The following is a 24977-nucleotide window of genomic DNA, read 5'->3' as shown; positions in this document are numbered from 1 at the left end:
CTGCCGTGAGGACACAGCAGGCAGCTCAGGGCACAAGGCCCTGCCGGTGGCTGGCGGGTGCCACAGCCCTGGCCAGAAACAGGGCCAGGGTCTCCTCCAGGAGGGGCCGCTCTCCTTCGCCACGTCCCGCTGTGCTTGCCTGTCGCTGGGATTTGCCGCGTGCACTCCCTGCCTCGGTGGGGCGTTTGTTTTTTGCCCTCCTTTGAGTTCTGGAGCCCGAGACATCAGCCAGGGCTGTGGCCAAAGCAGGGAGAGTCAGAGGCCCCCTAAACCTGGTCCTCGGGGCCAGCTTGTCCCCAGAGGGCCCTCAGGGGAGTCACAAGCATCCCCCCACCCCGTGGAGGGCAAGTGGAGCCACCGGGCCGGTGGTTCTGGGGAAGATCCGGCGAGCTAACGCACGGTTTGGGTTTGCTGGGAAACTTTCGGGAACGGCCTTGCCCGGCCCACCGAGAGTGTCCGCTGCTTGTCTGCTATTTGGCGTGGTCCACTCTTCCGGAAGCAGTTTTGCAGGACCGGGAGGCCATCTGCTCTTCCTCCGTCCGGGTCTTCCTGCTCCCCCTCCTCCCGCTCCTCCTCAGCAGGAAGTCTGATCCTCCCTGCACGGCCAGCAGCCCGAGAGGGAACAACCCAAGTCCTCGTTTCACTGTGGTTTCTTCCATCTCCGCAGGTTGCGCGTATCTCGCCCATTTATTGGCCAATTCGCGTTTCCCCTTCGTCAGCGACCCTCTGCGTCCCCTGTCCTTCGTCTCACTCCTGGTTGCCAGGCCCGCCGTGGACGGTCGCGGTTAGCCCTTGGCGTATGTTCTGCTATCCTCCTGGTGCCCCTGCGCTGTCACGAACGCCACGTGACTGCATGCCCGGGCACGTTGTAGGCGGGACTCTGTGTCTGCACGTGCGATCTTCTGACGCGTCCACTTGCAGACGGGAAACACGGGCTCTGCACGTTCAGAATCTGTGTTCCCTCTGACACTGGCTACATTTTGGGGGACTGAGCCGCGCTGCCCGGAAGCAGGTGTGACTTTGTGCCTCTGGTCACCCCCCACGGCCCGGCCTGTTAGCGTTAGTCGTCCCGCGTGCCCTCCTCACGAGTGTCGCCGGGACACCGTGCCCGCTGGCTGGCACCCGGCACGTAGAGAGCTCTGGCAGGCTTCTCTTCTCACGTGCCCCTGGGGCCGTCTCCCCAGAGCCCGGGAAGGCCCAAGACACAAGTCCGTGTGTCGTGACGGGAGCTTCTGAAGGTGGTTTGGGGTCGGTTTAGTGAACCTGGTTTCCCTGGATGACCTAATTCGGACCCTGTTCCCAGGGGTCTGTGCTGTCTGACTGTCGTCCACGACACACGCAAGGCCCACTGTGACCTAACTGCGGGGGACGCTGCCCTGGAGCACGGCACACATACGTACAGCTGGACAGAATTCAGTGTGCGGATGATAACAGTGGCAAGAAAGATGGTTTCTCTGATGATACTAACAATTCACGAGCAATCTGTCAAAATACCTATAGAGTCACATACACCAAAATCCATTTCACACGCATCAGAAAGAACCGTGAACACATAGCAACAGCAAGCACATAAATGAATGAAAGCCCAACACCGGGGAAACAAGGATAAAATAAAACTTCTTATTTACCAAACCAGCGAAAGGAAGATCAATTTCAAAGCTTCCGGGAAATGGGGAAACCAGACCAGATTACGTGCAAACAAGCATTTGAATATCAGATGTGGGAAACAACCAGTATTTCCCTCCCAAACGTAGACCCACGTGGACCCGGAACGCGACGCTGCTGGGATTGCCCACGACGCAGCGCTCCGTCACCCCCCAGCTGTCCTGCAGTCCGTCTGTTTGGACACTGCTCAGCTGAGGGCTCGGTCCCACAAGTCCCCCCGGCAGACGCCGGTTGCCGATCCAGACTGTCACCCGAGCGTCTGACCAGCCGCTTGTAGGTCCTCAGAGGTTCCCACGGCCCCCTCCTTGCTTGTTGAACTTGCCGGCCGGCTCACAGCACCCAGGGGGAGGCTCCTGACACTCCTCGGTTTAGTAAAGGACGTGGCAGAGGTCAGAGATGAGCAGCCAGAAGCATCGCGTAGGACGAGGTACGGGCAGGTTGCGGGCGCGGGGGTTTCTGTCCCCGTGGAGCTGGGGCGCGTCGCCCTCTCAGTACGTGCATGTGCTTCCCAGTGTGGACACCCTCTGCACCCCATACTGGGACTTCTTATGGAGGCTTCCCGGTGAGCGATTATTAACTCTGTTTCCAGCCCCTCTCCGCCCAATCCAATGGGGCTGAGGATTCCAAGCTTCTAATCACGGCTTGGTCTTTTGGTGACCAGCCCCTCCAGGAGCCATCCGAGAGTCCAGCCAGGGTCACTGCATCAGAACAAGAGATGGCCCTAGTGTTCTTATCACTTAGGAGTTTACAAGGGTTTTGGGAGCTCGGTGCCAGGAACTGGAGGCACGTGCACGTGCGTGCACACACGTAAGTCGCGTGGTGATCCCAAGTACTGAGAGAGACGGGGTCACGTGGTGATCCTGAGAGCTGATAAGGACGCGGGCAGATGATGATCCCAAGGAGTAATAGAGACAGGGTCACGTGGTGATCCCGAATACTGACAAGGGCATAGTCAGATGGTGACCCCGAGTACTAATAGAAGAGACAGGGTCACATGGTGGTCCTGAGTACTGGCAGAGAGACTGGACCACGTGGTGATCCCGAGTACTGAGGCAGACCAGGGTCACGTGGTGATCCCGAGTGCTCCCGAAGGTACAAGGTGCCTGCCTCTGGTGCATGGCCACGGTTGGCTCGTGGTGGTCAGTGTACCACCTTCTAGAAGGGGACACCTTCTAATTGGGGAAGCAATTAGAAGGTGCTTTGAGGGGCTCCTGGGCGGTTCGGTAGGTTAAGCGTCTGACCCTTGATGTCAGCTCGGGTCAAGACCTCACGGCATCTCAGATGAAACCCCGGGTCAGCTCCGGGCTGAGCGTGGAGCCTGCTTAAAATTCGCTCTCTCCCTCTGCCCACGCCCCCTCCCATGCCCCCTCCCTCTCTTCCCCCCTCAAGTAAATGAGTAAATAAACGTTACTATTAAAAAAAGCACCGCTGGGATTCTCGACAATAACGGGAAGCACGGACGCCACTTGCAAGGGGAAGGCAGGCGGTGCTGCACCGGGCGCTGAGAACGGATCGGACGGGGCAGGTCTTGCGTCAGGGTGGTGGCTTTGGACTTGGATCTGTGTGCACACGTCCGTCTCTCCGATCTGCAGCTTTCTGTCCCCGGGGCTGTGAACAGCCAGCCCCCGAGAACCCCGCGAGGCGCAGGCGCTGCCCGCGTGCGGGCTGCCCACACGGGCCCCGGGGAAGCGGCCCAGGAGCAGAAAGCCGCCTTCCCTCGGGCGCGAGGCCGCCGCGGACACGCGCGTGACGGCACATCTGCTCCCGTCCGCTGGTGGCGGTGCGTGCACACAACCTCCGGGGCTCGGCCGCGTGTGCCGGAGTGGGGACAGAGCCGCATGCTGCCCGCGCCCGTTCGCCACGTGCTTTCACGTGAGGGTCCGAGAGTGCCCCCGGCGGCCGATCCGTGTTAGGTGACAATGAGTCCGTCTGCTGGTTACTTCTCCGTGGTCGATGGGGCGCGGTTCTGTGAAATGTTGGTGGGAGGAAGGGCCCTTCTTAACCCTTGTCCTGTCCTTCCCCTTCCTCTGAGAAGCCTTCCTGGCACCAGCAGCGTCCCGATTTCGGGTCGATTTCGGTTCGCAGGCCGGGCTCCCGGCCGCTGCTCCCTCCCCAGCACAGAGCTGCGCGTCCGCGCCGCTGGGCCGCCACCCCCGGTCACCTGTCCGTGCTTTCTCCCGCGCCAGGTGCCGTGGCCAGCACAGAAGTGAAGATGAAGCTTCAGGAGTTTGTCCTCAATAAAAAGAAGGCGCTGGCCCACCGGAACCTGAACCACTGCATCTCCAGCGACCCGCGCTACTGGTACGGGTAAGTGCAGGGGTGCGGGCCCCCGGGCCTCCTGTCTGGGGCCCCAGTGGCCGGGCATCACCCGTAGGCCGGCGCGGTACCGGTCTTCACCCTGAGAGGCGGGGGAGGCTGTGGGCAGAGACTCGCCAAGCAGGCAGCGGGCTCGCGACAGCTGGCGCAGTCCAGCGGCAAATGCCGGGACGGTCACCCAGACAGAGTGGGGCCGGTCTCTGCATGACAGAGGCTGGTGCCTGGCCATTACTCTTCTCCCGTGTATTTTGGCCACGAAAGGAGCCCCCTCACTGGCACTGCGGTCTCACTTGTCCATTTGCACCTGTTGGGTTTCTACCCGGTGTCTCGCTGACTGCTAGGCAGGTCCATAGCATCTGTGCTGTTTCTCATGGTCACGTGAGGAGCCCTTTCGCAGAGCCCACGTGGTCGACAGAGGCCACAAGAGAGCCTCGCACCGCGGCAGAAAAGTCCGCGACAATGCCCGCGCGCAGAGGGATGTCCCCTGAGCACCAGCCCGTCACATGGGAGCTGGCCCCGGCACAGGCCACGTCTGGAGCGGAGGAGCGGGTTTATGTGGCCTTAAGCAGTGATCAAGGGTGCTTTGCGGCTTTTTGCTTTGAAATCTAGTTTTCTCCCCCGTTTTCAGGGCCGATTTCATCTCTCACAAAATCCATAAGCTGGTTTTCATAAACCAAAATATGATTACCTTCTGTTTCATCGGGGGAAAATGTATTATTCTCAAGCTCCCAGCGGACAACCGTGTGGACTAAATAAAAACCCCACCACCTTCCGCTGAGATGATCCCGAGGACCTGGCAGGTGACACCAGTGACCAGTCAGAAAGTACTTTGATTCCGAGGCAGAGACGGCACCCTCGTTCTGTGTGCAGCCATCGCTCGCTGCTCGGTCCCTTAAGCTGCACTCATCGAAGCATGCTGCTGGCGTGCACGCAGCTCAGCCGGGGACACGACTCACACGGACGAGCAAAGGCAACAGCGTCCCCGAAGAGCCACGGGTGACACCGTGAGCCCCAGAGCCACCACGTGGAGGATTCCTTAGAAGCGCTTGTAGCGGCCCCCGGGGGCCCACGTCTGGCTGGGGTGCTTGTTGTGGGAAAGCTCCATCCTCCCCTGGGGTTGGGGGCTATGCGCTGATGCCCCACGGAAGGCAGTTTGGGGAGCGGGTGAGACGGTGTCCGCGGGGTTTGCGCTGAAGATGGCAGGAAGGGGAGCGGGGGCGGGGGCCTCAGGCCAGGAGGCGCTGGGGGAACCCGGGACCACAGGCCTGTGGAGGCGGCAAGAGGGCAGGGGCTCTTGGGCCTGCTGGCGGGAGGGAGGCTCAGATCGCGGGGCTGCAGTGTTTAGCAGCTGTGGTCGGCGGGCGGGGAAGCGCCAGGTCTGGGGAGGTAAGGCTGGCGAGGGGCCAGAAGACTGTGAGCCTGGAGGAGGTCACGTGGTGGCAAGCAGGAGTCGTGGGTTGACCGCGTCCGAGTGCTCGGATGGTGGCCGCGGTCGTGGCGGAAGATTGGGGTGGCCGGTGCCAGGCTCCCCTGTGAGTCGGGGGGATCCTGGGGTGGGGAGCCCACTGGCAGGAGCGGAGGCCGCGGTCACGGGTTCATACGTGACGGGACAGAGCCTGTGGGCTGGGAGAGCACGTCACCTCCCGTCCCGGAGGCTGCAGGGAAGGGGGCGGTCCCGGCAGGAACAGAAACAGAGCACTGAGGAGGGAGCTTGGAGTTGAGGGAAGGGCCGCAGGGTTGAGGGCAGGTGAGGGTCCCAGAAGGGGTTGACAGGGACCGCTCCCTGAGCAGGGCTCCCCGAGGTGGGGCCCCGACTGGACGAAGCTTGCTTGCTCTGGGTTCAGGTCCCTCGGAGGGATTTGGGGCACACAGGCTGGAGTGCGGAAGAACGTGGTCTCAGGGAAGTCAGCCAGGGGACAGCGCCGTTTGCACGGAACTTGGCCGCTGTCTTGCTTTGTCACCCCGAGGCCGACATCGTGGAGTGACTGTCATGTTCACTTGCTGTTGTGGCGGTGAAAACTGGGTCTTCCTGGAGAAGGAACTGAGCTTTGACCCTAGCTTCGCTCCACCCACAACGATTAGCACAAATGTGAGAGCGCGTCAGTGTGCCGTGCCCGTGCGGCCAGGGACCGGACCCGGGCCTGGAGCGACCACACGTGCACGGTCCCCAGGAGGGTGTGACGGGGGGGGGGGGGGGGTTTGCCCTGGAGGGGCCCCGGGGGCCTGTGCGGCGGGCACCCCAGGGCCGCAGGCGCGAGGAGCTGAGCTGTGCTGCCGGGACTCACTCCCTCGAAGTCTCCGGCCCGAGACGGGGCAGCACCAGCGGTGGCACGGGGGCAGCCTGCACTCGGACCCTCCTGTCGAGGCTCCTCCGAAGGCTGGAGCGGGAGTCAGGAGGTTTCATGCTGACAGCGTCTCGAGACAGCAAACCGGAAGAGAAAACCCGCTAGGTCTGAAGCGTAGCGTTTCCAGCTTCTGGCCTCAACGGAAACGACCTACAATTGAAGTCTCGAGCGACACCAGATATTTATAGTAACGTCCATTTACGCGATACCCTGTCAGTAACCGTTACTTCGCTCTCCCGTCCCCTCACGCACACACAGGTCCTCCCGTGTTTCTCACGGAGGAAAAGACGAGTTCTTTCCCGCGTCGTGGCTGGGCCCTGAGCGACTTGGAGCTGACCAAGGGGATCCCCTCTGGGGATGTGAGTCCGTAGAGAGACAGTGCTGCCCTCAGACCTTTCGGGAGACCCTGAGAGAACGGCCCCCGAGGGGAAGCCTTCCCACCCGAGGCGGCGACCCCCCGCGCGGTACCGGTGTGTGGGTGCACCTGTCCCGGGAAGGCGAGCGCGTCCTGAGGAAGGAGCCGCGCTCTCGCTGCTGCTGGCAGGCGCCCGGCGGGCCGTGTCCGGGGCTCTCTGAGCACTTTGCCGCCACGTAGCCCGGCCGGGCCCCACGGCGCCCACGTGTCAGGGCCACACTCACAGGGCGGGTCTCTGCGAGCGGCACATTCTCCGTGAGCAGCGCCCGTCTGCGCTCAGATATTTAAACATCCACCTGTAGGCATTTAAGAGCCCACAGTCTCCATTCAGACAACGCCAGGTGTGTGGGTCCGCGGTGCTGTGGATGCAAATAAACAGGCTACCAAACGCCAAGTAAGTAAGCTGGCAAATCGTTTCAAATCATTAAGTAGATTACGCACTTGAAAGACGCAACGGGATTCGTCACGCCTCGCGTGGATGCTTCCAGCAGGGCCCAGCCGGCCGTCCCACCGAAGCCCCAGTTGGCCGATGGTCTGGCTGAGGGCCAGTGGCACCGCTTCCCCAGCCCCGACCCCTGCTCCCGCCCCGCTGCACCCCCTCCCGGAGCCCGACCCTGTCTCCCCGTGTTAAGGATTGAGTCGTGCCTGGCTGGTCGCTAGGGGCGGGAAACTGCACAGACCGGCTTCCAGGCACAGGGTGCCTCTAGTCCAGACCCGTCGTCCTCAGAGAAGGGGGCCAACGGGGTGGCTTTGGTTCCTCTTGAGGTGCAAATGACGGTGTTTTCTGCTGAAAGGACGTCCCTCTGGGGACCCCAGACCTCATCATCACCAGCTCCAGACACACCCCCAGATCTCAGTCACCTCTAACCGCCTTTGGTTCTGTGCACACGCAACCCCCCGCCCCCCCCCCCCCCCCCGTCTGCCCCAAGGACAGGCCCTGTGTGGCTGGCGGTGACCCGGTGGGTGGCCAGAGAGCAGTCAGTGCAGGGAGCCCCCAGGCGGGAACGGGGTGACGGTGGGGGGTTGCACGGGCCCTCGCCCCTCCTGCACCAGGGTCCGGCAGCGGAGGTCGTGCTCGGCCTGGGTTCCCGAGTTTGGTCTGGCCCCCGCCAGGAGGCCGGTCTCCATGCGCGGCCACAGCTGATCCGGGGCTGATGTGACACCCTGGCTAACTCGGCCGTCTGTCTCTGCCTCTTCTCTCCAGGAAAACACAGCACAGCTCCCTCGACCAGAGCTCCCCGCCCCAGAGTGGGGTGTCGGCCTCCTACAACCACCCGGTCCTGGGAATGTACGACACCAAAGACGATTTCCCGCTCAGAAAAACAGGTCAGTGCCCTGGTCTGCTGCTGCCTGAGGGCGGGGCTCCCAGCCGGCCCCTCCCACATCCCCAGACGCTGAGCCAGGCTGGGATGCGCACTCGGAGGGAATCCCAGCTCATTTTTAAGTATTTGGGGTTTTTTGAAATTATTATTAGAGCATCGTGTTAAAATAATCCTTAAGCGCTTCCTGACGGTTCATCCCAAAAGCAGCGAACCTCACGTAAGTACAGCTGCCCTTTAACACTCAAGCTCATTCGTGAACAAGAGCCTAGCTCATGGCGTGCTGCACTTTGTCACAGCTCGGAGCATCCCCTGGTGGGCCCGGGACACGGCAGCTCCCGCTCACGGACCCAGGGTCCTGCCGGACCAAGCCAGCCAGCGTTCGGCCCTCAGCGCCGGCTCTAGGCAGGGCCTGGGCAGCGGGGGCGGCCGGGGGCCCCAGGGTAGGAGCAAATGTATTCAAGAAAGGACCTCATTGTGTCCCGCGAGGACATGTCAGCACGACGCCTCAGGGTGTGTGCGGCTCTGTCGCCAGAAAAGAAGGGCATTCAGACTCAGGCTCTCTTGGACTCTGTCCAGCGGTGATGGTTTCAGCGGGCAGTGGCTTTTAAGAAAGATCAGAGCGGCTGTGGCTGGGGCACGAGGGTGGCCGGAAGGGCAAAGGCCAGAGGAGTGCCTTCTAGAGGCTTTGCCTCGAGAGGTGAGGGCCGGCTGTGGCCGGCCCTGGAGCACGGGCTACCCTGGTCGCAGACGCGGCGCATGGAGCCCGCGGGTGCAGAGCATTGTGGGAAACTCCAGGGCGCCCTGCTTAGTGGAAATGAGGCCCTTGTGGCACAGCCTTTTCTTTGTAAACACAAATCTTGTTTTATCCGGAGGATCTGGGTTGATTTTTGACAGATACGCTTTGAGGCAGTCACATCAGCATCTTTACGCGAGTGATGAGGCTTTGGGGGACGGGGCTGGACGGCTCCCCCGCCGCCCCACCCTAAAGACAGAAGACTCGGGGCCTCTCGGTAGTCAGAGCTGTGCCCCGGCGGAGTCGGTGTGGCACGCGGGGAGCAGACCCTGAATCCAGAGCCAGAAATTGTGGGGAGGCCCCTCAGTAGTGCTTGACTGACGGTCCAGGTGTGTGAGATGGAAGGACCGCACCACGAAGGCCACGGGCCACGGGCCTGGAGCTGGAGCCCAGAGTCCCCGAGCAGCACCTCGGTGGGGTTGGCCGAGCCGAGGCGAGGACCCTGCAGGCACGGGCAGGGTTTCCTTTCTTGGCGAAAGGAAGGTGCCACTGCGGTCCTCTTCTCCTCAGTTTGGGGTACGTGGCTCTCACTCGTCCGCCGAGAACGGTTGTGGGTTCGCCTAGAGAGAACCCACGCGCTCTCCAGAAGCGCGCGGTGGCCGGTTCTCCCAGGCTGGCCCCCCAGGCCCCCTTCTGGAACCTGGTGCTGTGCTTAACCACACTCACATCCGCAGAGCGGGAGGTCACGGGCAGCAGCGGGCACCGGGCCGGGAGAGGGGCCGAGACCGGGCCTGCCCCAGGTGCTCGGGGCCCAGAAAGAGTGGGCCGCCGGAAGCTCCCCTCACCCGAAGTGCGTGGGCAGGTTGTGGGCTCCCCCGTCCAGCAGCTCGGGTTGGATCTTTTCTCTGGCTTTGAAGCTCTGTGTGCCCTCTGATGGATTCCTTAGGTCCCCTTGGCCTCAGTTTCTCATCAGTGACATGGGGCCCTGCACCCCCATATCCTCCCCGCCGTGGATACACTGAGCAGGCAGGGCTTCCTCCTGCCCCGGGTGTGGCGAGCGTGGCCCCCAAGGTCCCGACGGCGGAAGCAGAAGTCCGGGGACCTGGCCGCCAAGCAGAGCCACCCACCTCTGGCCCAGGGGCCTCGCCTCGCCTCTTCCCCCGGATGTCCCAGGAAAGGACAGAGAACGTCACCTGCCTCTGGTGGCACTCACGCAGCTCCCTGGCCTGAGCCCACACGCCCCACTCTGAGCAGAAGTGGGGGTGCCCGTCAGGGGACGTTTGCTCTGGTTCTTTCCGTCTCCCAGCCGAACGAGGCCGGCACCACCCAGAGATGGGCCCCTGTCACAGGACACAGAACCCGGCGGTGACCTCTTATAGCCAGGGTCCCGGAAGACTCCGGAGGCGGGACGGTGAACTCCACTGCTGACCCCCTGCCGTTCCCCAGAGCTGCGTGGCCCGCGACCTTTGCCTCACAGGCCCCGTGACCTCCGGTGTTTGTGCGTGCTGGCTCCCGTGCTGCCTCGGGCTTCTCGGGGGTCTGGAAACAGGGCCTCTAACACCTGCTTGCTCGGACCTTGTGCTACAGCAACCCCCCAACCCCCGCCCCAGGTCCTGTTCCGCTGAGAAACGAAGACTGTCCTGGTCACAGTTGGGGAGGTGCCGCTGAGCACGCGGCGTTCCAGAAGAACTTAATTAAGATTTGATTGCGGGATCCACTTTTTAAAAGGGCGTCACCAGCACATTAATAATATTAATAATATAAAGATTTCAGTGGAAACATTTAAGCCACTTAAGGGAATAGAGTGTAGTTAGGTGTCCTGTATCATCCTAAAAGTGTCTTTCCAACACTCGATGTCAGTAATTCTAAATAATTTATAGCTGCGTTTCTGTAAGAGTCGGTAAGAGGAAAGACTACAAAAATGGGACTTTGAGCGCACCGACTCACCCACGCCCCTGCGCGTTCAGGGGGTGACTTCGCCCTGGCTTGGGGGCCGTGGCCTGGGTTCAGATCCAGCTTCCTTACTCGCTTCCCAGAGGCTGGGTCATCACGGGTGGGTCTGCTCTCCAGAGCAGAGGGAAGAAGGTGGCGCCTGGTGGGTCCAGCCCCGGGCAGGAGTGCACGGTTCCCCTGGGTCACCCACCCGGCAGGGGGCGAGGTGGGCCCAGCACCGGCTCCCCTCCCCCGCCCGCCCAGGCAGTGTCCGTCCTCACACAGCCTGTGCTGCTGTCACATGAGCATCATGAGGGTCTTGGTGCATCGCCCCAGGACTGCACCCAGTCGCTTGGTGCTCCCCTGGTGCCTCCTGAGGTGCCCTGACACCCAGGGGACGCAGTCCCTGTCTGTGGAGAGCCTGCGTGTCCTCGAGCGGCTCCCCAAGGCTGGCGATGACCCCTGGGGGCAGATTCTGAGGCTGATTGCCTTGCCCAGTCACACCGCAGTGAGTTGGGATCTAGACTCAATTTCCTGTGCTTGACCAGCAGCGCCCTATGCCTGCACCAGGGCGACATCCGCTCTGCCCCCCGATTTCTGCAGGGCGGTGACTCGGTGAGCATTTGCCCCGTGCATCCGGGGTGCTGGGCTCCGAGCTGCTGTGGTGGGCGGGGAGCAGGCCCCCCCTCAGCACAGGGGCCAGGCCAGGGAGGGGGCCCAGGCATGTGAAGGGCAAGGCTTGTACCCCAGACACAAAGCAGATGGATTCAGGCCCCTTCTGACACGGTCGTGCTGGCCTCTGGGCACCAGGGTCCCGTTCCGAGCCTGCAGCCCAGCATGTCCCCGCCGCCTTACGGAGATCTGCCAGAGCCTTCCGTGGCCTGTGCAGAGCCAGGTGGGTTCTCTGTGCCCTCCGCAGCCATGAAACATACCAACGAGCCAGCGAATTTTCCCGTGTCCTGGCGAACCGAATGACGTTCGTGGCATTTGGTTCCGTGTCTGTGTGACGAGTAGGCTGAAGTTACCAGGACGCGGAATGGGCGCGTTTCATACACGACGCTCAGCTCCGCGGTTCGGGAAGGGGCTGCTTCCCGCACCGCGTGCCGTCGGTACCTTGTTCTGAGCCGCTTCGCAGAAACCCCTGTGCGGGTCGGTAGCAGGGACAGGAGGGGACGATGCCCACGCGCTGTGGCCAGTCGCCTGTGATAAATGGCCCTCGAGCTCCTGCTCGGGGCTGGGGCCGCTGGCCTCCGCCCTCTCCGAGCCGTCTCCGAGCAGGGTGTGGGAGGCCACCGCGGCCTGGGCAGTGCTGGCCCCGCCGAGCACCAGCTGCCAGGTGGGCAGCCTCCCTCGGCACTCAGGGGCTGTGTGCTCTTTAAAAACCGGGTGTGAGTGTTCAGAGAGCTCTTCAAAAGGCTTTATTGTGTTTCCAAAGGAGAGAGAGGGTGGGTGTGGTTAAATGCCAGGCAGCTTCTGTGCAAGGAAGTTGGCCCACGTGTTCTGTGCTCCAGCCTTTCGACCTTGACGACCATCGCCCTTGGCCCTCTGATATGCAGAGCACCAGCTGGGATCTCGGACCAGTCTCTCCGAGAGCCACGTCCCACCATTCGGTGGTATGTCCACACTGCTCCCGGTGGCCAACGGAAATCAGCTGGGGGACACGACACCTTCAAGCAGCATGTGGTGCTTCTTTTCTTTATTAAAAGATCACAGAACGTGTGCCTGTAACAGATTAAAACACACATTACACACACATCCTGAAGCTCACTTCCCAGAGGCTGCTGCTATTAGCTTGGTATCTGTCTGTCCAGAGACCTTCCGTCCCCGCGTGTGGCAGTGTTGTCTGTGTGCACCGTGAACACGCAGGCCCGTCTTTTTGTTAGGAAAAACGCTTGCTTTGCATTTTGTCCTGTGATTTTATCTTTCAGGCAGTATGTGTTGCTCACACGATTCCATTTCGGGGTAGAAAGATCGATACCTGTTTCTGTGTTATTCTCACGTGTGGGTATAAATTGGAACTCTTTTGTAGCGTAACTTGGCCAACAGATGTGGGTACCTTTGCTCGCTCGTGCTGGTGTCTCTGTGGGATGGGTCCCTAAGGATGGGGCTGCCCGCCTGAAGGGCTGCGCGCTCTGAGCGACGGGGCGGATCACACCACATTGCTGCCCGTTTGTCCCCATTTCGTCAAGCAGGCGCTACCGTGTCCGTCCTGGCCCACGCGACGGATGAGTGCACCCTGCTTCCTTCGACGTTTCCAGGAGCAGTTCCGTCACGGCTAGTAAAGCTGGAACATCTTTGTGCTTATTCTCCATCCTTCCTAGTAGAATGTGAGCTACTTGCAGTGGGGCCCTGGGTGGCCGTGTCATGTAGCCGGTGAGCTGTGCAGAGCTCAGAGTGCCTGCTGGCCAGGCCGGGGCTTTCTTGTCCGTCCCTTGGGCACAATGTCTAGAACCACACTAGACAACGGGCAGGGTTCCTAGGTGTTCAGTGGATGGAAGTCCAATGGCCGATCTCTCGTCCATTTTCCTTTGGGTGTTTTCTTGGGACTTTGTAGGAACTCTTGATATGTTAATATCAATCCTACGTCGGATACGTGTGCTACAAAAGTTATATTCCAGTTATATTTTGGGGGTTTTTTCTTTGTCGTTTTCAAAGTAGATAAATGCACGTCAATCAGAGAGCCCCACTAGGCTCAGGACAAGAACACCTGCCCCTCCCTGCCCTGTGACAGGTGACTTACAGAAACTATGCACCAACATGAAGTGGCCCTGCCTGCATTTCTTTATTTGCACAACTTCTGTTTGTCCTGAAGTGGCTTCGTTTTCTGTGTGCCTGTTATTAATCCACATGGAGGAGCCCCTGCATAGCAGGCAGTCCAAAGGCCCCCCTGGGGCCTGGGGGACATGCTCCCGGCCCCCCACCCCCCTGGGGAGGCTCCGCCCCTTTCCCAGGACCCCAGGGGCTCCTGCGCAGCCCCTCCTTCACCTCGCACGGGCACAGGAGCTTGCGCCGGACGCGAACGTGAGTCCTGGCATGCTGGCGGGTGTCCCCACTGGCTCACATCTGACCGATGACGTGGTCGGGTGCAGAAGCCACTTTCCTGCAGGACTTTCGCGTCTTCGTCTTGCGTCCGAGTGACCGTTGGGGAACCCAGCACCGCTGACGAGGCCCACCCCCGGTGCCCGGAGCTCCAGAACCCTGCGGGCCTGCCTGGCGAGGGCCGCTGTGAGGCCTCCTGGGCAGCAGGCCTTCTTCAGATGGAGCACAGTGTCCCTCCAGTCACCTTGTTAGCGACCTTCCCCGCTGTGCCCTGTCTTGGCTCTTTGTCAATCCGATGTCGGACCTTTGCACTCCCGTTTTCCAAATTTCTCACCTTTTTCTCCAGATGTCTTCTTCCCACACCTGCACTTCCGTCCTGTGCCTTGTCCTGGGTCAGGAAGGGGCAGCTGGAGGCACACGCTCCGTCCGCGTGCCCGGCCGGGACGGCGTCGTGGGCATCCTCGGTGGCTCAGGCCCTGCTCTCCTTGCTGGGTGTGGGGGCAGGCCCACACACCAGTGACTGCTTCCAGAAGGACCCTCCTCTGGGCACGCGCCACGGGCACGTCCGGCCCCTGTGCCCCCCCGGCTGTTAAACAGTAAAGTGTTCCCACCCTGAAAGCGGTTTACGCTGTGACCGACCCTCAGGGAGAGCGCGACGTTCGTAAACTGGGTGTGGGTTAGGGCTCGTCGAGAGCACTCTTCGTCTCGGCCGAAGGCACTTCCTGCCCAAGGAGGGGCGGGTGCTGGGGAGGGGGTCGAACTTTAAGGCAACATGAGGATAGCTTACTTCGACTTAACCTGTCATTTACCTGATCGCCTTTGAGGGGAAACCTCCCGGCTCCCCACGTGCCCCTGGCAGAGCGGGCACCGTGTCCGTGGATCCGGTCAGCGTCCTCTGTTCCGTCAGCACACGGCTGTGATCCACGTCTCCCAAACACCTCCCTCAGGCTCTGGCTCTCGGTCTGCTGCGGCTCTGTTCGAAGGAACACATCCAGCCGTATCCGTACTCCACCCGGCCCCGTTGGGAGCTGGCATGCGTCCTGAGGACCTCAGAGGCCGGCAGGAGCTGCTCGTTGGGGCCTGTGGGGGCCGCGCGACCCTGCACGTGGCGGGTGCGGTCTCCAGGGTCCCCCGTCTCGCCGGTGGCCTGCCGTGGAGAGCGGCCTGGGTCGCACGCTTTCGGCAAATCTCAGGAAACATGCTTAGGAACGGCTGGAGTGGGGGTCACCGTGTCTCCTCTGTGGGGTCCGCACGATTCGTTCGAGCTCGTGCAATGCCTGGACCCGCGGCTGCCGGAGAACGTGCCTTCTCCAGAGCAAAGGAAGGGCAGGAGGGCCTTTGCTGCACCTCAGAGCCCTTCGCAGCCCGGCCAAGGTCCCGGGGCAGGCGCGGGGGGGAGAGGGGGGAGGGAGGCCGGCCCGGAACCTACACTGCGAGGTGACTGCCTCCCTTCCCGCCTGGTCCCCAGCCTGCTGCTCAGCCCCTGGTCCTGCACCTGGGGGTTCCATGGGGAGGCGGTCCCGGGCGCCCCAGAGGGACAGGGAAGGGCCCAGACCGGTGTGTGGAGCCCTTCTGGTGCCTTAAATTGGGCTGCGGGCGGGGCACACCCCGCTCAGTTTAATGCCCTGCTTTCATCTTAAACGAGACGCTTGACATCTTGAACACAGTGTCCCTCGTTTCCGTTCTGCACTGGGCACCGCACATGAGATGGGGGCCCGCGGAGGGGCGGGCGGGGGAGTGTGCCGAGCTCCCAGGAGGCAGGGCAAGTCCTTCAGACTGGCCTGACTTTCATGTTCAAGCACAGGCAAGGGGGAGGCCAGCAAAGAGACAGATGAGCAGAACTCTTTCGGGGGCCACCGTGAGGGGAGTGTGGCCTCCCACAGTCCGGACAGGGGGGCCAGCGGCCGCGTGCGGTGGGAATGGGCTTGGGGCCTGCCCGGCACAGGCTGCAGGTCACAGGGAACCTGGGGTCCTCGGGGAGGATGGTCCCGGCCGGTGCCGTCGCTCGACCAGGTGTCGGGAGCGTGGTGACCCTGCCATCCCCACCCCCACACCCCATGTCCCCAGGCGCTCCCCGCCGAGGGCCACGCTGTCCTGCAGTCTCGGGGGCAGCTGCCGACCCCTCCTCGGACAGAAGGTTGTCGAAAGGACCGTTGGTGTCCTTCCAGCAAAGACCTGGGTGGCATGGGAAGAGCTGCTGTTTTCTTGCCTGTTAGTCACATGGGGTCGTGGCCTTTTTCTCACGTCAAGTAAGGCTGAGAAGCTCCGCGCAAACCCAGAAGTGAGTGAAACACATGAGTCTGCAGTGCCCGCAAAACGAGTGTGAAAGCAATGAACGTAGATCCCCCCGCCTGTGGAGAAGGTGAACCCCTCCCACTTTTCTTGGCCGCGGAAGTCCTACAAGCGGACGGGCACCCGCTCCAAGCCCAGATACCGCAAAGGGGAAAGGGCCCCGTCCCTGCCTCACACCCTCCAGAGCAGGGGGGCCATCGGGAGCATTCTGGCAGCTTCTTCAAACACACCTTCGAGTCCTCCGGGAGGCTGCACTCAGGTGCCCGGCCGCGCCCTCCGCCCTCCAGGGCCCACAGACCCGGCCTCCTTCGGGGAGTGGGGTCCCCAGGCCACTGCCCCGCCCTCCACGCTCCCCAAGGGTCGGAGTCACGGTGCCCCTGAGATGCACGCGTGGCCTGCTTCTTAAAACCCAGTCGTCTTAGTTCTGATTCCAGAGGGAAATTCGATTGCGTTGCGTGGCACTCTGGAGAGCAGTGAACTTCCTGTTCCAGAAAGATTAAAAACAGCAGGGGTGCTGATTAAAAACAAACAAACAAAAAGGTAAAAACGAGCTAATTTGCAAACGCACAAGTCGTAGGAACGTGAAAGCAGTCAAGTAAAACCCCAGAACGCCAACGTCTCCCAGTGGTGCTCTTACCCCTGTCCTGGCCCTGAAAGCTGGTGGCCTCGTGGAGTTGGAGATTCCTGCCCAGGCGTCCGGACGGGGCACCTCTGGGTGCAGTAAGGCACTGCCCAGGCAGCTCGCACTAGGGTGCCCCCCACTTCCCCAGAGGTGCGGCTTGATTGGTACGCGGGGTGGTCTGGGCTCCGGGTGCAGAGGCTTGGGAACCACCGTGGGCTCAGATTTGCAGGTCTGCACAGCACAGGGCCGTTAGCAAACCAGACCAAGCCGAAACACCTGTGTCCCCCGTTCAGGCGGACTCTGAGGGAGATGGGCTCGTTCACCTACACGCAGGTGTGGAGGACTGGTTGGCCTTAGGACCCCATGGCGGCCCCTGGCAGAGGTCGCCGGGAGCCCCAGCAAGCAGCTTGTTTCCAGGTGGTGAGACGTGGGAGGAATTTCTGATGCGCAGGTGAATGAGGAAGCGGAGACTATAGAAGCCGTAACAACGTTTGTGGGCCGACGCCCCGAAACGACCAGCACAGATAGGTAACCCCGTCCGAAGAAACGTAGCCGAAGGCGTCCGATGGCCTTTGTGCGTCTTGTGGGACTGAAAAGATGCTGCGTAGGCCTCAGGAACGCTGCCTTCGCTCTGCCCTGCAACAACACAGCAGGGTTGAGTGGATATTGACCTGATGCGCGTGGTTTTTTTTAGCTGCCAGTGAGATAAACTTGGTCCCGTCGTGAGTGTCTGACTATAACGACGTCTCCTTTTTGTGCAGCCTCTGAACCCAATTTGAAATTGCGGTCCAGGCTAAAGCAGAAGGTGGCCGAAAGACGGAGCAGCCCGCTGCTACGCAGAAAAGACGGGCCCGTGGTTACCGCTCTAAAGAAGCGTCCATTGGATGTCACAGGTACGTCCCGTGAGTCGTGGAAGCCCGGCCACCGCCTTCTCCGCGAGGCTCTGCTGCTGCGAGCCTTTCCGAGACCTCCTCCGAGGCCCTGCGTCTCTGCACGGCACCTTGTCCCCGGGGCGCCAGCCGTCCGAGAGCCACAGCCAGTGCCCTGGCAGGGGTCTCTAAGCACGCCCCCGCACCCCTTGTCTGCTCCGGGCCTCAGCCACGGAAAGTGGCGTCCACCGGCCCGGGTACGGTCAGGGCAGTCCTGTCTGACGTGGCACCGGGTATTTTCAGGAGTTTTGAGTTGAGGTTCCCCGATCCTGCCCCGTCCGTGGTGAATCACACGGTTGTGAGCTGCTCACCGCCCATCACGGTGTCTGGGCCACGGGGCAGGGGTCCCACGGGTGGGAGGGGGAGAGAGGAGGGCGACCGCTCGTTTCCACTTTCCTGGTGAGCGTTGCTCTCGGCCCCCACCTAGCGGTGGACACGCAGAAGTACGCCCCCGACAGAGCCCGGGCCTGAGGGGCGCCCTCCTTCCTGCGGGTGCTGCTCCCCTCTTCCGGGCCGCACCCCCCACTGCAAGGGTGCACCTCGCTTCCAGAGGGCCCACCCCGGCCCCAGGCGCATCCTACTTCACGAGGGTGGGCCCCACCCTGAGGCTGCGCCCCACTGCAAGGGCACACCCCAGCCCGGAGTGTGTGCTCCGCTTCCTGCGGGCGCCCATCCACGTGCCCGAAATCAGCACCCCGAGAGAGGCGCCGCTCAGAAGTGGCTTGGGGGCGAGGCGGGCGGGAGCCGTGTTTGCGGCAAGCACGGGGCCTCCTTTGAGAGGCGAGGCTCTAGGTAGCGGCCTGTCAGTGGTAGGTTCTCAGGGCCCGAGGAGGGGGGCTCCCCGGGGCTGGTCCCCGTGTGGAAGTGGCTAGTGCCGCGCACACGGGTCGGAGCTCCAGCGCCTCTGAGTTCAGGTGAGAGCTTTGTGGGGCCCTCCTGCCCTGTCCCGCTGCGCTCCAGGGCCCGTTAGCCAGGAAGACACCCCCGACATAAGCTCCTGCCCCTGAGCGTTTGTGGGAAAAGCGGAAGCTCTTCGTGTTTCGGCGCAGGGTTCTGTGCTGGGTCTGTCGAGGACAGACGGGCCTCGTCTGAGGAGAAGAGCGTTGTCACTCGGAGTCCCGGAGTCTCCCCAGCTGGGGGGTCCCCTTCGAGGCTGTGAGTGCAGCTGTGTTTCCTCTGACGGGTGCCTGGCGTGGGCCGGCCGCCCTGATGGACGGAGGAGCCCGTGCAGTTATTTCTGGCCACGGACTTGGTGAGGCGGGGCCGTGGGCAGGCTTCTTCCTGAGCGCCGGCTCTCGTGTTCACGTGGTCAGCCCGTGACGGTTTCATGCTACCGTGAGTCCGCACCAGGTTACACGTAAAAGTGGGGGCACGGGTCCTCGCCTCCACGGAGCTCAGGATCCGACTTGAGAGGCCAGACCGTGCCCGCCCCAGCCGACGGGTCCCGGGTTGTGCTACCGCAGAGGAGTCTGGGGCGGGCAAGGCCCGGGGGGGCGCTGGCGGATAAGTGCAGCTGGCAGAGAGACGAAAGGAGATGGGCTTCTGGGCCCCACAGACCCCAGGCAGCCGGGGTAGAGCTGACTCTCCAGAAGGCAGAATAAGGAGTTCAAGGAAGGTGGTGAGGGTTCTGCAGCAGGGGCGCGTGGCGGTTCAGAAGGAGGCCCACCGGTGTGTGTGTTGGGGGGGGAGGCTGGGGGCCCAGGTGGGGGCAGGGCCGGGCTGCTTCTCCCCGGTGGCTAAAGCCGCGCGTGCGGCAGGAGCAGAGATCTAGCCGGAGCCGCTGCTGCTCACTGTGGGGCGTGTTTCCTTCCGGTCTGTCTTCTGTGTGCCCGTCCCGCCGCCCAGCCCATGCCACACGGTGCCCCGCTTGTGCTGATGCGAATAACACGATTACACACTTGTGTTCGTTTCTTACACCGCTTTCCCGCAAGCGGAGTGAACGGTAATCCGCGTAGTTGAGTGGGAAACGGTTGAAGAACTGGACGTGGATCTTTACTGCCCCAGTTGCTCACCCGCTTGCGCGAGAGGGTCTGTCTGGTGACCCTGCAGGGGACACACGTTTGCAGGAAGTCAATGGAAGCCGGCGTGTAGTCTGGGACAGGAGCAGCAGGGATGGCGTCCAAGGCGGGGCCCCGGGGACCGCCCCCGAGGGCCAGGCGGCCAGGAGGAGGCGGCTCTGCCTTGTGCGCAGAGTGTAGCAGTTCCTCCCCCCGGGCCCTTGTCAGCGGCTCCCAGTCCCGTGACGTATAAGGAGCCGTGACCCCCGGTGAAGAAGCAAGCCTTGAATTTGGTGTGGGGGCAGCAGGGACCCGGTCTGAGCTCACGTCACTGTCTGGGAGGCCTGACCGTGGCCAGGCTGCCGCGGCGAGCCCGAGCGGGTGTCGCCGGGCCGACGGCCGGTCGGTCGAGAGAGCCAGGGACCCCAGAGGTCACAGTCCGTGGTGAGGCCACTGTTGCGATGCCCACAACACAAGAACGCAGAGAGAGCGAAGAGACGCTCCCACAGACACCGGTGGCACGGCGGCTCCGGTGGCGGTGAGAAGGGGGCAGGGCGAGCACGTTCCTCGGTCTCGGGCAAGTCGCCGTGAAGCCTGGGCCCAATTGGCAGGGCGGATCCACCGTACCTTTAAAGTCACTTGCAGGATAAACTAGTGTGCGATTCCAGGGAACCCCGACCAGTCACAGCAACCACGGGCGGCACCTGCCCTGGGCGTCTGATGTCGCCCAGGAAAAGCGAGAGGCTTTCGTTCCAAAGGAGCCCGGCGGCCCGTGGCTTTGCTAGCGAGCACGGTAAATCTGACCTCTCCCTATTCAGAGTTCCTTGCCCTCTGTGGTTCCCGGTCTTCTGTTGTCGGGTTATTGCTGAGCGTTTAAGGGCTTATCTTTTTGGTGTAGAGGATCATCTCGAGGTTCAAGAGGAATAAAGTCGGTAACGTGCACAGCTTAAAAGGCTCAGGCGGGGCCTCCACAGAGCCGTACGTGTGCAGAGCTCGCCAGGAAGTCAGTAGCAAAACCGAAAATAGGGAATTAGCCTCACAGCCCCTGTTCGGGGACCGCGGTCAGGCTCTTTCATGATGTGACTTGTGCCAGTCAGCAGGTGGGAAGCAGAAGTCCCCGGGAGGCCCTCGGCGCCCAGGCCCGGGTGGGCACCTGCCACGGCCTCGCCCAGAGCCTCTGCGCGGAGCGTGGCTCACGGATGTCTCTCCGCCCCACAGACTCGGCCTGCAGCAGCGCCCCGGGCTCCGCGCCCAGCTCGCCCAACAACAGCTCCGGGAATGTCAGCACCGAGAACGGGATCGCGCCCGCCGTCGCGAGCATCCCCGCCGAGGTCAGTGCGGGCTTTCCGTTCCTTTCTGTTCCCTGCGCCAGCCTGGCGCATTCAGACAGTTGGTTTCCTTGAGGTGACCGAGGTTTGCGGGTGCCCTTCGGCCTGGATGGTTGAGGTCGGGAGGCACCCTGGACGGGGCGCCGTTGGGACGTCATCCCTCTTTCCTGCCACTGACCACTGCTTCTCCTGCAAACGTGAGCCCCGTGTCCAGATGGGAGAGCAGCTTCGAACCCAGCCTTTCCTCCTGGCCTCCTTCATGGCACGTTTTATCCGGCCGATGCAGAACACAGACGCGTGGGCCCATGGGGTCCTGGATGCCTCACTGCCGTGTGCCCCTGGGGCTCCGCACGGTGGCCGAGAACCGTTGTTGGAAGAGAATTGAAGTGTTTATTGTGCTTTAGGAATACACAGGTTAAAACATCAGCCAACAAACACACATCCGTGTGTCGTGGGGGAGCAGAGTAGCACGGGCAGGTGGTCAGGAACCCCAGAGCTGGCGTTTCGGAGGCGCCTGGGTAACTAACCACCAGCCTGAGACACACGGTCAGGCCCCTGCCCCCAGCTGTGCCACAGGTGGAGAGGGGCGTGGGCACAGAGAGGGTTCTGGAAGCACTTGGCAGAGAGGACGGCTGCTCCAGGGGAGACAAGGGGCCCGGGGCTGGCTGCCGGTTGTGCCCTTGACCAGACCTGGGTGACTTTCCGGGCAGTGGTTTCCAGGACCTTCCTTCCGTGCTTTCTTTTTCTACCTTGTTCTCTTTGCCCCAGCTGCTCATTGCACAAGTGTCCCTGGAGCTCCTACCTCGGGCCAGCCCTGCACCAGGCCCCGGGGCCAGAGGGCCAGAGGGCCGGCCAGCAGCCTGCCTCCACACAGCAGGCTGTGTGGCCTGGGAGAGGCAGGCTCTGGCCGGTGCCCAGGAAGAGCAGGGGAACTTCACGCTATCGAGCGAGGCCATGGGCTGGGGGTGCCCTGCGTGGGGAGCCGCCTTGCTGCAGGGTTCACGGAGAACGGAGCCCAAAGGGCCGTCTGCTTCATGCCGCAGACGGCCCCGCCGAGTGGAAGGTCTTTCTGAGTTCTTTTTGAGTTCCTGCTGACTTACAGGAGGGTACAGTTGAGTACATATAGTCACTTAACGTGCCCCCTAGATATTTAGCAACGGGTCCTCCCCTCCCGCAGGGTTGACAGATCTTACTCGGGGTATATGGGCGCCAGGGCTGAGCCTTTCCACCCCCCCGTTGTAGACACCCGTGCGCACAAACACGCGGCAGAGCTAAGGTTGGCACTGGCTCCTCCGCTCCCCCCCAGGTCTCCCCCTGCCCCTGCCGAAGTACAAGTCCCGTGTTCATGTAAATTGAGCTGCTGCAGACTCACCGATAGGAAAGGGCCATCCCGTTTACCGTCCTCTGGTGGGCAGGGGTGGCCTCTGACGGTCAGGTCCGCCTGGGGGACCTCTGGGGGTTTCGGGCGCTGTTAGAAGCTGACCTCTCCTGAGAACTCGCGGGCCTCGTGACGCCCCCGCTGGCTGCAGCCCCTCGGGCGCAGGGCGACGTGGGTCCTCGCTGGAGCGCCTCCTTTCACTGCTGTTCTGCCAGGGGCCCCGGGCCGGGACAAGGTCCGCGGCCTACACACGGCAGAAGCAGGCGCCCCGGGCCTGGAAAGGCAGCTCCCTCCAACCCAGAAGGCCCGGCGTGAAGCGGGGCGTGAGACCAGGCCCCGATTTTGTGCGGAGCGCGTGGGAGCTGTTGAGCCTGTCGCCCTGCGGACGGAGACCGCCAGCGTCGCGCACACGGGCAGTCAGCCTCCGAGCAGTTCTCAGAAGGCTGCGTTATTTCTAAAAATAAATTAGGTAAAAAAAAAAAAAAAGAGTGATTATAAAGAGGAAATTATAACTTTGTAGACATTAGGACGTTTGCTCGTTTCCTCCCTGGGTGATTACAGCCCAGTGGTGCCTGCTTTCCTTGGCCGTCTCCATCACGTTCTCCTCGGCACAGCGTGTTGGTATTTGTTCTACTTGGACCAACGGTTTTTGTGTCTGGGGAAAGTGCTTTCCACGGTGGTCGTCAGCTCGTGACTGTGCAGGGTCACGGTGAGCGAATGCTTGTAGCCCTGTGGTCTCTCCAGGACAAGATACACCAGGCACCCCTGCGCGACAAACGCTTTTCTTCCTGGTTTGCACTCATGGCGTCCAAACAGACCATAAGGTGTGTGTGTTTCCAAAGGACGCTGAAATACGACCACGTTAAACAGCACCTCGGGGATCCTGCGAGTTACGGATATTTGCACACACGCCATGAGGCGGTACAGGCACACGTCTCTTTATCGCGCATCACAGGTGTTGCCCTTTCTTACGAACCGAAGACACCAGCCTTCCGTGGAGGAAGTCGCTGCCGATGGGGTGGAAACAGCAAGAGAACCAGAATTGCAAGCGGAGCCTGATGATGGGACTGAATGTGTGGCCGCGGTCTTGGGGGAAATCTTGAACGGAGGAGGAGTTGCTTCTTGGGGAAGTGGTTTCTTGAGGCGGAATCTGCCGCTGGTGACGATGCCGTGAAGACTGTTGACGGGACCACAAAGGATCTGGAAGATGCATACGCTTAGTTGATGGAGACGTGGCTGTGTTTTTTTTTTTTTTTTTTTCAACGTTTATTTATTTTTGGGACAGAGAGAGACAGAGCATGAACGGGGGAGGGGCAGAGAGAGAGGGAGACACAGAATCGGAAACAGGCTCCAGGCTCTGAGCCATCAGCCCAGAGCCCGACGCGGGGCTCGAACCCACGGACCGCGAGATCGTGACCTGGCTGAAGTCGGACGCTTAACCGACTGTGCCACCCAGGCGCCCCAACGTGGCTGTGTTTGAGAGGACGGACTCCGGCGTCGAAAGATTCGTACTGTGCGTAAAATGGCGTCAAACGGCATCACGTGCTCCAGAGAAATCGTCCACGAAAGGAGGAGTCACTTGATGTACCAGACCAACCTCGTTGTTGACTAATTTAGGAAACTGGCACAACCACCAAGCAGCCGTGAACATCGAGGCAAGATCTTCCTCCAGCAAGAGGATTCTGACTCACTGAGAGCTCAGATGATGGTTAGCATTGTTTAGCAATAAAATACGTTTTAACTCAAGTCTGTACATTCCTGTAGACGTGAAGCTGTTAACACACCTGACACACTAAAGTATCTCGTAAACACAACTTTCACGCGCACGGGGAGACCAGTGAGCTCACGGACTGGTGCTGTGGTGTCTGGGACCATACCCAGCGTCTCCGAGGCAAGCCGCAGGCAGCCCCTCCCCACCCCCCCAACCCCCAGCAGATGAGGAGGCTGTTTCCTCCCCCGGGCCGGCACCCGGTGCACCCCCACGTACGGCCACTTGATGATAGCTTTCAGCGCATAACTTTCCCCTCGGATGTGACATTTTAAGGCACCCGGACGTTTCTCGTCGTTAGTTACGTGCCCCACTGCGAGAGGAGCTAAGAGGAGACGGTCACACGTCCATCACTCCAGTGATTTTCTCGTTACACAGACTCCGTCTGCCGCCTCCCACTCGCCGGCCTGGTGGCCAAGTCCTTTGTTCCTTCTGTCTGTCTGCTCCGTGGTTCAGCACACTGACCAGGTACCTACTCCACAGGGGGCGTTGCAGCAAACAAAACAGCATCCTTTGGAGGGAAGAATGTTCTTTCTAGAAGCAAAAAGATGTTAAATAGCACGGTAATTCAGATCCTCAGAGAATGCTCCCACTCCCCCTTTTCTGTCTGTCCTTCCAGCCCTCACTGTCTGCTTTTGAACGACCAGACCATCCTGTACCTTGTTTTTCCAGCCTAACAACACATCATCGGTGGGACTCCAACCGATCCAGATTTTTCCCGGCCTCCCAAGGGCCCGGTGCATAAGTGTGGTTCATTTGCTCCACCCGGGACACGGACATGCTGCCCTTCCCTGCCGTGGGCACCATGGCCACGACATTCCTGGGACCGTCTCTGGTTTTGCCTTGCACCGTTTCATAAGAGCCACCCGAAGAGTGGAGTTTTAGGATCAAAGTTA

General features: G+C 61.5%; 1 protein-coding gene across 6 annotated transcripts in view; it reads left to right on the top strand.

The window, feature by feature from the left end:
• The window catches only part of HDAC4 (histone deacetylase 4), a 295410-nt gene that overhangs the window by 204365 nt on the left and 66068 nt on the right, over positions 1–24977 (top strand). For all 6 annotated transcript variants that reach the window (XM_045482343.1, XM_045482342.1, XM_045482341.1 and 3 more), the window contains 4 exons: positions 3852–3972; positions 7946–8067; positions 17443–17574; positions 20826–20938. In XM_045482343.1, the coding sequence (XP_045338299.1) occupies positions 3852–3972; positions 7946–8067; positions 17443–17574; positions 20826–20938 (488 nt within the window). The remainder of the gene's footprint in view (positions 1–3851; positions 3973–7945; positions 8068–17442; positions 17575–20825; positions 20939–24977) is intronic.

The sequence above is a fragment of the Leopardus geoffroyi genome, chromosome C1, assembly GCF_018350155.1.
Source record: "Leopardus geoffroyi isolate Oge1 chromosome C1, O.geoffroyi_Oge1_pat1.0, whole genome shotgun sequence".
NCBI lineage: Eukaryota > Metazoa > Chordata > Mammalia > Carnivora > Felidae > Leopardus > Leopardus geoffroyi.
Note: the sequence above shows the minus strand (reverse complement) of the source record. Positions and strands in the feature narration are given on the sequence as shown.